The sequence below is a fragment of the Gossypium raimondii genome, chromosome 5, assembly GCF_025698545.1.
Source record: "Gossypium raimondii isolate GPD5lz chromosome 5, ASM2569854v1, whole genome shotgun sequence".
NCBI classification, from domain to species: Eukaryota; Viridiplantae; Streptophyta; class Magnoliopsida; order Malvales; family Malvaceae; genus Gossypium; species Gossypium raimondii.
The window spans coordinates 12548504-12560973 of NC_068569.1; the positions used below are offsets into that span (position 1 = coordinate 12548504).

The 12470-nt window shown below is 31.6% G+C and overlaps 2 protein-coding genes across 2 annotated transcripts; one reads left to right on the top strand and one right to left on the bottom strand.

Annotated features, from left to right (window-relative positions):
- LOC105771090 (uncharacterized) lies at positions 1 to 933 on the top strand. Its single transcript, XM_012592494.2, has one exon. The coding sequence runs from the start codon at positions 102 to 104 to the stop codon at positions 609 to 611; it is 510 nt and encodes a 169-aa protein (XP_012447948.1). The 5' UTR covers positions 1 to 101; the 3' UTR covers positions 612 to 933.
- Positions 934 to 4943: 4010 nt separating this feature from the next.
- On the bottom strand, positions 4944 to 12148 carry LOC105771089 (protein LIGHT-DEPENDENT SHORT HYPOCOTYLS 10). Its single transcript, XM_012592493.2, has 2 exons — positions 11365 to 12148; positions 4944 to 5290 (listed from the first exon to the last, which is right to left on the bottom strand). The coding sequence occupies exon 1, from the start codon at positions 12018 to 12020 to the stop codon at positions 11394 to 11396; it is 627 nt and encodes a 208-aa protein (XP_012447947.1). The 5' UTR covers positions 12021 to 12148; the 3' UTR covers positions 4944 to 5290; positions 11365 to 11393.
- Positions 12149 to 12470: the final 322 nt, after the last annotated feature.

Below are 12470 nucleotides of genomic sequence, written 5' to 3' on the forward strand. Positions count from 1 at the left end.
ATAAAAACATCTAATTCCCACTCTCTCTTTTGAGTTAGCTAAGGCAACCGAAAAAGAAAGACTTGTTTAATTAAATATATTTCTGTATTAGTTCAAGAGGCATGAAGAACAGCATTCGGTGCTGCATCTCTTGCATTCTTCCCTGTGGAGCGCTGGATGTGGTTCGGATAGTCCACTCCAACGGTCTCATTGAAGAAATCAGTGGCTCCATCATGGCCGCCGAGATCATGAAGGCTCACCCTAAACACGTCCTTAAGCTACCCTCCTCTCCTTCCCATGATGGGATGCTCTCGAAAGTTGTTGTCGTCCCACCCGATGCAAAGCTCCAATGTGGCAAGATTTATTTCCTCCTGCCTCTGCCCCCAACAACCATGAAGAAAAGAGGCCAAAACGCCAACCACAATGGCCGCCAGCATCGTCAAAGCGGAAGCACGAGCAACACCAAAAACAACACAATTTTAGTGGCGAATCTTTCGACATCGGATGAACATTGTTTTAGTGAGGTACTTTCGGATAAGTTGTCAACGGAAAGGGATAGAAGAAGAAGAGGGCGAGTTGGGATGTGGAGACCGCACTTAGAGAGCATCTCCGAGACCCTTAATAATTATTGATCATCTCCCTGTACGTAGTACTATTTTGGATTTCAAAGAATGGAGTTTGCAATTTTCTTCATATTTTAATGTGGTTCACTTTTAGACATCCATCCATGAAGGTTTCTTTTTATTGATTTTCTTTAATGTTGGATTATGTATATTATGTATGTAACCTTAGAAGCAAGATTTTTAATAATGCAAATGCAAGTTTATGTGGAAATTGTGGTACTGACCTTCAGTCTTGATTATCGATTTCCATAGTCTTCAGGATTATATGAGTGTAATTTTCAAGACCTAAATCTCTTGGAACTTGTCATTGTCGTGAATGCTGATAAAAAATTTCTGGAATTTTATTTGTTTTTATCATTTATATGAAGGCAATAACTAAGAATAAATTGGGTATGAAATGAATGGGGTTCTTATTCTAAAGTGATAGCTCAATAGAATCTAATGTATTGATTAATAATAGATGTTCTTTCTTCAAAGAATATATAACATTTGACTTTGGATTTGGTACATAATTTCATATACTCACACCATTTTATTTATAAAATAATGTTTTTTATAAAATTAAAATAAATAATCACAATTGCACACTATTAATATGTAATATGTGGTTCACTAACAAAAACATGTACGTCTAGATATAAATATTTATAGAATAATCATATATTAAATCTAAATAAATTTAATTGATAATATTTAATTTTACTCCTAATTTAAACTGAGATTCGCTTTTAGCAAAATAATGAAATATATAAATTGGAAATTCACATGTCAGTTTCATTATTGGGAGATAAATTCTTTTCATAACTCAATAAGGAAAGAAGGAAGGGAATTTAACACTTGCTAGCACAAAACCCCATCAATAGATTTTGTATCCATCTGTTTTAAATACGTCAATTTTTTTGGTTTGAAAAGTAATATGGGACGAGGTAGGTTTTATTTTATTTTATACATAATTGTTTGTGTTACTCCAAATTATTATTTTATCTTTGTATGTATAAATTATAAATATGATAAAAATAAAATGACATAATATAGAATATTTTATATATTTTATGTTTAAATACTTTAATTGAAGTGGAGCTGAGGATGATAATTATTTTTAAGATTATACGTTTCTAAATGGTGGAATAGATTGTACCAAAGATAAGGAATTTAATAATAATCGCTCCATTACCATTCCTACCATCCATTAAATAAAGAAAGAAAAAAGTGAATTTTACATGTCATTTGTCATGAAGCTGACAGTTCATATATTGATATGAGATGGATCAGAGCACATGATGAATATCAATCTAAACATAAGATGCTTCACAATCAAAATCAAAATTTATATGTAATATTACACAATCAAAATAAAAGATATTCACGTGATCATATATGCATGCTTTAATAAACTGGAGCCCATAATCGAAACCACCACAACAACAACAAAAATCTCATATTTTTCATAAAAATATAAGATATGAATGATTTCAAAAGTGACATTGTGAGGAATAATAGTCCCCACATAAATCTTTTTCCACCATAGAATATAATTATAACTGAAAGTAGTACACTTGCTAGCTTGCACTAACGAAGTGGGGTTTGAGTAGGCATATGTTGAACCATTACGAAGGAACCGGCATCCTGTAAAAGCTTATGAAAAATTGAGTTTGACCTCTACATTGCATTAATTGCTGATGGAATTTGAGTTGAGGTAGCTAGCTTCATCATCACTCTCCTATGCCTTAGTAACCATCAAACAATTATCCCCCATTTTCCATATCGATGTGTTCCTGAATCTTGAACTGCAATTTTGTTTTACTTCTGCAGTCCCACCACAAAACGGGGACCAAAAATTGGATTAGGACTTAGGGTAGATATCATATTATTGGACTGCAATCTATTTAAATTGATGCCTTGGCATGTCAGAATTGCACATCATTTTATCCACAAAGCATGTAGTGTCTCTTTATGGGTTCATCTCGATAATAAAAATATATGAGAATCGACATTATGAATTTTTTTTAATTGATCATTTAACTAATTGAACTTTTTAGTCCATTTTCATTAATTGTATTAACAAGAGAATGATGTGTAGTTGAAAATTCATTATAATAATAAATTTAGTTCTTAACTTTTAGATATTATATTAATTTAATTGTAATTTTAAAAATAACTCTCACAATTTAAAATTTTCTCTATTTGATCTTAATCCTAAAATTTTAAGAAATATATAAAAATACGTAAATATTTTTAAATATATATATAATAATAAAATTTTAAAATATATAAAAATACTTAAATATTTTTAAAATATAATAATTAATTTAAATTTTATATTAATATTTAATAAAAATAATGATATTAATATTAAATAATAATAAAACCCTCCTCCCTGCGTCTCTCTCCCTCTCTGTTGTTGTTCTGTTGTTGTTGCTGCTGCTATTGCAGTAGAAAACCAAATCGGGAACGTCCTTGCTTAATCAAAGAAGCTATGCAAGAACCTGTGGCCATAAGCCCTTCTTTGCCAACAACAAATCCAGCAGCCACACAAAAATTTGAACCAAAAATCTTTACAAAGAGAGTACTTGGAGCCAATATGGAATAAGCATCCACACCATTGAGGTATGCTTTCACTTCGGGAATACCAGAACCTGCCGCTGCTGGAGCAATAAAAGCACAAAGAGCTGCAGCTGATGCTGCCAGACCTAAATTGCAGCCAGCATATGCTACAAAAGCCTTGTAATATTTGTGTTTCAGCATGAGTTTTGTGGTGAGCAGCAGCTCGAACCCAGTCTCAACTGCTATATTGTTAAAGATACCAACTAGGCCAGTGCTTAGCCCTATAATAAGTGCAAATGCCCACCTAAGCTTGGTTTTCTACTGCAGCAGCAGCAACAGAAGAGAGGGAGAGGGGACGGTGGTGGGAGGGAGACGGGGTTATTTTTATTTAATATGAATATAATTATTTTTATTAAATATTAATATAAAATTTAAATATATTATTATATATTTTTAAAATATTTATGTATATTTATATATTTTAAAATTTTATATATTATTTCTTTTCAATAATATTTCTTATTTTTATATATTTTTAAAATTTATTATTATATCTTTTAAAAATATTTATATACTTTTATATATTGAATTGAGATATTTTTAAATATTGAGAATTAATTTTTTAAAATTATAACTAAATCAATATAATATCACTAAATTTATTATTATATAACTCCATTTAACGCTTTGTTTACTCAATCAATTGAGCTGATTTTTCCGTTACCATAAACTCATTCCAACTTTTTTCCGCTTCCCGGCGCCCAATGTCTGACGTTAAGGATTCGCCCTCACTATCAACTGCCCGTTAATGGTTCAAGAAGATTGTTGGTTCGAAGAAGCTACATCTGCCCTCATCAACGCTTGGGGTCGACGTTATCTCGAGCTTAACAGTGGGAATCTCCGCCAGACGGATTGGCAAGTGTATGAAAGAGTGGAAGGGGAGAAGCAAAGAATGCAATTTGCTAAAGATTTGGAATTGCAGAGGATGAGGATGAAGCGATCTTGGGGCCCCAGTGGGGAGGCCTATTCTTCCTCATGAAAACATTATCTAGATTGATTGAAATGTATATTTTCAATGAGTTGTATGTTGGATTATTAAAACAGAAATATAGTTAATTTGTTAAATGATACTATATTGAGATAACTGAGAGACTCTACCCGCATTGTGCTTCTAACCACCATATATATGACTCAAATTGTTGCGTCTTATGTTTCACAAAGAGAAGTTGAAATCATTAAAAAATGTTTGTAGCTTCATTCGTGCCTGTGATATAGTCGTACAATAGTTAATCTTCAATTATGCTGCTATGCTTTTCTCCTTCAATGCCATAGCATTGTTGCCTGTTTTCTTTCAATGGTTTATGTATCCATATAAGTTTTAGCATTATCTGCTTCCTAACTAACAACCAATTTTAATGTTTGCCTTGCAATATAAAGTTAATTTGATTCATGCTGCTTTCAAGCTTGTGTTGACTTAGTTGAATGATTGTAATTATGGTCGTTTGTGGAGTCCAGGACTTGAGAAAGGCATTTGGATATACTTTAGTCTCCCATTTCTATTGAATTCTACTAAAATCCTTCAACTTTGCCATCCACGCCACTTGAAATCAGCTACAATTGAGCACTTCTATTTCACATATCTTGGGAGCATTAATTTAATTAATAGAATCAACTATTAATTTGTGATCTTGCACCATTGTTTCCAACAAACCCTACTCTTCCATCGATAATATAATAACAAGCTAACTGCAATCTAATCCAGCTTTGCTTTTAAACAACTGACAAAAAAGCTTCACGTAGTAAAATGTTTATTTATATAATATTATCCTTAATTAATTTATACGTCTAATTCATCAGACGTGATAACTCTATAGAACTTACAAACTATTGAGAACTAACAACCGACACAAATTTAATTAAGCTTTGCTAAGTAAGACAAGGGCATTAATTGATCATAATGCAAGTAGTGCTTCATATTATACAAGGAAAGGCGCCAGAGATTCAGAAACCAGTGCTTAATGCCTACTTGTATAGTAGTTGTAGTGCTAAATTTAACTTCATACATACTCGTTGCCTTGCCTTGCCTTGCCTTATAAACCCTTCCCCACCACTCTGCCATGCATGTTTTCTGAATGCTCATCATCCTGCACAAATCAATATTCACAAAATACAGAAACGTCTAACGTTAATGGTACTTGACACACAGAAAATGGAATATAAATCATCAACTACTCTTCTACCATTAAGTAACTAAACCAAAGAGGGAATATAAAGAAATATTCACAGAATAAACTACAATATTGTTTGTTAATTTAATTTAGCGTGCTTCTATACTTAAACTGGTAATTAAGAGGTTGTTAAAACTGGCAACCAAGAGATAAACTTTTTCTTGCTTCGTTAGAATTAAGAGGATGAAGGAAGAGATTGTCTCATCCATCTTTGCCCCATATTTGCATGGATGTAGTTATACCCATAACCATTACACACTGCTTCATGCGGTTTTATCTCACTTGCTTTACTAGGTTTTTCTTTTTTGTATTTAATGTTATAAAATTATATATTTTAAATTTATTCTTGAATATAATTTGGGCAGATATAGTCTTTGTTTTATGAATCATATAATAATTCTAGTATATATATTTAGCATATGTACTAAAATTATAACAATGATACAAAAAATATGGTAAGGTAAATTAGTACTTTTACAAATCAAAGTGGGGGCAGTGAAGCAAGTATTTATTAATGGTCTACTCATGCATTTTTTTTTAAGAAACCCATTCAGAATGGATTGATATAAAATTCATTGAATGGTTTAAACTTTGCCATCTTGTGATAGATGTAACTAGAAGAAAGGCAAACTAGTAAATTGATTTTTTTTCACACAGATTATTGCTCAACCCTTCTATAAATTATTCTAGTGTTATTGGTGTTAATGTAGAGGTTTCTTTGGTAGGAAGGAGGAATGTTGCAATGTTTTAGTGTTAATGTAGAGATTTCTTTAGTAAGAAGGAGGAATGTTGCAAACAAATGAATTGGATGTAACAAGAGAAAATAGAAAGGAAGATTAGAATAAATGCAATAATAGGTGGTGACTTTTAAGGTGAATAAAAACTACATGTAACTGGGAATAAAACTGAGTAAAGAAATAGATTGAGAGAACTTTGGAGACTTTTGAAAGTTAGATGATCAAAATGCCAAAAAAAAAAAAAAAACAAAGAGTCCAAATTGAGTTGTGAGTACTCATATATTTATAGGTACCAGGAATGAGAGTTATAAAAACAAGCATTTAGTGGGAGTAATGAGATTAACTTTTCAGTCACAAAGACATGAATAATTTTTATTAAAAGAACTAAAGTTCTTGGTAATGGTGATGGTAGAGTGGGAGTAATGATTTTTATTAGGAAAAACTTAAGAAGAAGGAGAAATACTTAATATTACATAAAAGATTAAGAAGAAAGCTTTTAACTATCTTCATATTTAATTCACCAAGAAACCTAAGAACTTTATCATGTTTTGGGGTGATTTCCACTATTTCTACTTTGGTGATGGTGGAAATATCCAATGAAACATCTCTTTTGATACAAGTTATTCTTAAAAAAGGTTGTTATTGAACAATAATTGTTCTTGAATAAGAGCTATTCTAACTTATACCGCTAATGAGTTGTTCTCAACATAATTATTCTTAGAAAAAGTTATTTTGAACAATAATTGTTTTGCGGTGATGTTTTGTTCAGATAACTTGTTTTGAGTAGTGGTTCTTCTTAAGCAACACAATTGTTCTAAATAGAAATTGTTTTGAATATCGGGTGTTCTAAGCATAGTTACTTTGAAACATAATTATTCTAAACATTAGTTGTTCACAACAAGAGCTATTCTCAAATGATAGTTACACTAAATGGCAGTTATTTTAAATTGGTGTCATGTTCTTAATATAGTTGTTCCTAACATAACTATTCACAAACAATAGTTGCTCTAAATATGAGTCATCTTTTCAAAAGAAAACTTAAGTGAAACAATGTTACTACTTATTTCAAGTTAGCTTTATTATTATTTTTGGAAGCCAATTTCTCAAAATACACTCTTATTTCTCTTTGAAAAGAGATAAAATGTTAGTAGTCAAAACTAAGCATTTACAACAAGTAAAAATGAAAAAAAGTTGTCTCATTTGATATATATAAGAAGGAAAACCGAGAAGAAAAGAAAATGGAAGGATTTTTATATGGATAATGGTTTGGTATATAAGTAGTTGAGTTTTCCAATTTTACAAACAAGATTAGAAGATGTTTATGTATGTTTAATTGATATGATGCGTAGAATTTAAAAGCTCTCCCAATGGTTGATCCAAATAATATTATTTCGTTCAATATATATAAAATCCACTATTTTTATCTATATAGAAAAATAATTGTTGTATTTTTAATTAAATTTTTATATATAAATTATGTATTTATTTTAAAGAAGTTAGGTTGAGATAGTATACAAACAAATATAAATTTATAGATCCCAACCAGTGGCAATGTTGTAATATCATTGCGCCAGGAATATATATATTTTAAATGTGTGTGCATCCCATCCTCTCTCCATTTCTTGGTCTTCTTTTTCATGGTTGTTTGCAAATATATATCATATCATATGATTTATGAAATTTTGACAATGTTGATGCATTAAATATAGATTACCATTAGTTTTGTTTCTTCCCGTCTGTGTTGAGGATAGCATTAATTCCATGCTTGGCATAGAAAAGCTCACTGCCCCTTCAATATCCAATATCCAATATCTAATTATTCAATGACTAAACCATAATTCCTTTTTATGATCTGAAACAAGAAATAAAGCAGTAATTTCAAGAAATTTCCTTGACACACCCCTCATTTACTACTCCTCTCCTTCAAAACCCTCCAATTTGCAACATTTAGATATAATTGAGAAAATATCTTATTTTCATTACTTTCTAAGTTATTTCTCAAACTTTGATACTTTTTTTCTCAACCAAGATACTAATTAAAAATAAAAAAATCACTTAATAACGAAGAATAAGAAAACAAAAAATCAAAACCAAACATAAATGCACATCATTACTCATCAACTATTGCCTCTTACAATCAAATAAATCAATCATATTTTTCTATTATTTTGAAGTGTTGTATGAGTTTTTTTGGAGTTTTGAGGGTGTTGTCTCATTTTATTTGATTTGTGGTTTGTGTGGGGATGCTTTTCCCTCATTAGGAAATGCTTCGTTATTGGGTCCGTGTTTATGCTATTGGTTTCAAGTCCGGTTCTGACTTTAGGTAGTATACCCTTTTGGGGTTTAATAACATTCTATTTAGTTTAATACGACATAATTTAAATGAAATTTTTAAGTAAAAGTAAAATGTCACCGTACTAAAATTAAAAATCAAGTAAAACCGACCAAAAGAGAATAAATGGTACAGATTTTTAAAAGTTTTGAAAACCCCAAAATTAAGATTTTTATAACCTTCGTTTTTACAATATTCATTTTCCTTTAAACTATACCACATCAGATTTAACAGTTAAATTAACGATTTTAATAAAAGAAGAACCTTATTGATATAACCTCAATAATTTAGGATGTAATTAAAATATTTAAAAGTTTAGAAATAGTTTAAGATAAAAGTTATAGATTGAGATGTTGCGTAGAATTAACTCTATTTTCATTATTCTCTTTAGCCACATAAGGTGATATAACTGGCTTTCATTTTGATTTCCTCTTGCCCTAAGAAATCTAAAGGAGAATAACCTTTTCGCCTCTCTTCTTTATATATTTTTCTTAAACATAATTTAGTTAGGGCTAGTTTATCATCAATGTTAAAAATGTTGTGAAAAAATCTTTTAAAAAGTATTTTAAAAATTTGATAATATTTACTATTGTCGTCAAAGAGTGCTTTCGAGAAAATAAAATGATAATTGTAAACATTTTGTAAAGTATAGACTTAATGGAAGGATAAAAAGATCATTTCCTTAGAAAGCATTTGATCTTCAAAACCAAAAGCTAAAGTTTATTTATAAAAATGAAATAAAAAAAATTTGGTTTGAAATCATAATTTGAATTGAAAAGTAGTTTTCAACCTCAATAAACACAGCCTTAGACCACCATTGTATTTAAGAGTATAATGTTTGACATGGTATAGTATTAGCTACTCCTTACTGATTTGCACCTCCATTCCAAGTGGACCAAGAAGCTAGCTTATGATCTATCTGAGACATTCCAACCTAACAAACAATTTTTTAAAATAAGCTCCTCAAATGATCCAAAAATCGATGACTACAAATGCATGAAAAATCTCACGAACTAAGGTTCCTCATCATATTTATTCTGCTATTATTCCTAGGGACTCTGGATTGCTATACATATTGCTTTGCTTTCCGAAGGAAAAAACTTGGGAGTCAAGTTTTTAAATCTGGTCTGGTCTGGTCCGCCTACGAAAAACTGTTTATTATTAGCCTCCGTACTAATCAGAGCTGATAGTAGTGCAGGGAAAAAAGTGGCACTGGTACTACTATTATTATTATTCTATCTGATATTCCTTATTGGATTCAGTTGAACCCAGAGTCAGAAGGTAGCTTTTTAGTGTTTAGAGCTTTTGGCTTTAGATGCACGTGTGTACTTACGGTCTCCACTCAACTTGCTTCCAGTCTACAGTCAAGCTACTTGGCATTCACGGGCATTTAATTTCCTATTTACACTAATCAACACCAGTTTGATCTGTTTTTTCTTTTCTTTTTCCTGCATGATAATTTTAAATATTCCCATACCAAAACATAATTAAGATCAAAATCCAACGGTGTAATACTATTATATACTTCAACCAAGCATCTCTTAAAACACACAATCTATACGCCATACTGTTCATGCAGAAAGTAGCGTGTTCAAATTTTAAGTCACTTTGAATACATTTAGACCAAGAGTTTTCTTCCTTACCTCTTTAATTAGGACTTAATGCAAATAGAAGGATAAACATGTTTAACCGTGCTAAAATTCACCTTCTCTTACACTGACAACAATGTTGATATCAACTAAACTAATACTCAATTCTAATAATTTATCATAATTGTTTTTACATGGTGCTAATCGGGTGTTTGGCTTCTATTGTTCTTACCTTGCTAATGATATATATAATTAAGTATCTTTTATGTTCATTTTAAAAATTAATTTTTTGAGGGTTCAAACTTGAATTCTATCATTAAAAAGGCAATACACCTTAACCCATAGCTTGATTACATAAAACATGCTAATTATAGTACTAGCTACAACTTTATAGTTGATGACGTGATTAGTAAATTAGGTTGATGAAAAGTGCAATCATAATTACACGCCAGGTATTGTATACAAAATAAAAATGCATGAAATTAAAAGTCTATACGTAACGTAATGGCAATGCCTTGCTACCGCAATCTATTGATATGTATTCTATCATTAGTTTATAAAGATGCAATCAAAGAGGGGATACGATGACGTACGTATGATTAAATAAATGATTTGAATCTGTTTATATATTATTAGAGAAAATCTAGTACTGTGAATGTAAATTGATTCCACCCCCCAAATATTAATATTTAAACTAATTTGGACCATGTGTTCTACGAGAAATCCCCCAAAATTGATATGTATATATAATACCAACATGGACATGCATTTCATGGGGAGCACAAAATCGAACAGAATCAGAAAAAGACCCAAAAACAAGGGGAAAAGTAAAGAAATGGGAAATATTTTTCTACATTATTTTTGTGTTTGAGTGTGCATGATATGGAGGGAGAGAGAAAGACATAAAGAAAAGAAAGAGAGGGGGTAATCAGCTTTCTCTTTCAATCAACGGCACGTAATAGTAAGAAATGATCGATGGGTAAAATTTTTTTGCTAAAATTACTGACCACCATTTCTGCAATATTGCAGGCCGAGCCTAAGAATTAGGGTTTAGGGTTTTAGAAGATCGGAAAGCTAATACGCTAATGTTAATGATTTCTAGTTGGCTAATCAGTTGCAGTTATTGGAGCGATCTTACTTTTCATAGTCTTGAAATTTTGTTTAAGGTGGATTTTGTATATATATTATTTAAATTACGTTTCCTTTGTGCATCTAGGTAGATTTATTAACTGGATTTTGTGGGGGGAAGCAGAAACGTATTTTAAAAGAAAAAAACTAATGATATGTTGAACATATATCGTATATGATATGTAACAAAGTCAAAAGAATTACCGTTTATGTGAAGAATCCAAAGAAAGACCCTAGGTAGCTAGCTGAGAAGAGGGCTGCTGGTTGGAAGAAGGCATAGGATCGTCGACTTTGGGTTTAATTTGAGTCTTCTTCTTCTTTTTCTTTCGATATGGAATCCCTCTGGCCTTAGCTTGACAGTCCCTCACTTCACGCAAATAAACCCGAATTGCTCCATTTCCAAAAGGGTTAGTCTCGGGCGACCCACCATGCTCATCATAAGCAGCTCTTAGGCGTCCGATCAGTGCATCAAGACTCCCCCAGGCCTGCCTTAGTGGACAAGTACAAGGAGCAGGCGGATCAGGTTGTCCAAAAAACACACAACCATGTAGGTGAACCTTAGTCTTCCCAAACTGGTCCAGATATCTTAGGAATTCAAGAACATGGTTGCAGTTACACTGGGAGAGTGCAACCGGGGGCCTCTGGTTCTTCAAATACTGCCCAAAAGTGTTCCAGTCTCGCCGTTTCTGTGATTCGTACCGGCTCAGCGGAGGCGATTGAGGTTGATTGTGGTGGCTGACGGAGGACCGTGAGGAGCCTTCAGCAGAATCTCTGGCAATATCACCTGACATGATTGTGAACTCAACTAATCTTTTTTCCCCCAGAGGAATTATTGGGTATTTTTGGCAAGAAAGGATCATTAAAAAGAAAAGAAAAGAAAAAGGTGGAAGAATAGGGATAGTGCAGTGGAGCGAAAGATGACTATCACGTCTTTGGGTCTAACTGAGGAGACATGTTATGGGCCCTCTATAAACCTGCTTTAATTTGTTCCCCGTTTTCTTCTTTAATTTCTCTCCTTTCTTATTTCCCCCTTTATGTTCTTTTCCCCTTCTTTGACGCAAACAATTAACAAATATCTTCTAATCCAGTGTATAAATACCAATGCCAATGCCATCATCTCTACGATCATTACCATCATTTTCATTTGATTTACCTTGGTAATACCATTTTTTTTCGTTTGATTTGATCTCCCACCCAAAAAATAAAAAGTTGGTGGTGTTTGACTTAAATTTGGGAATGGAAAACAAATATACATGGTTTGTTTTTGCAGATCGAGAAAGAAATTATTACCACTAATATAATATTTTAGT

What these genes read in the sequence shown, in the direction of transcription:
- LOC105771090 (XM_012592494.2), top strand. Translation starts at nt 102, where the DNA reads ATGAAGAACAGCATTCGGTGCTGCATCTCTTGCATTCTTCCCTGTGGA.
- LOC105771089 (XM_012592493.2), bottom strand. Translation starts at nt 12,020, where the DNA reads ATGATCCTTTCTTGCCAAAAATACCCAATAATTCCTCTGGGGGAAAAA.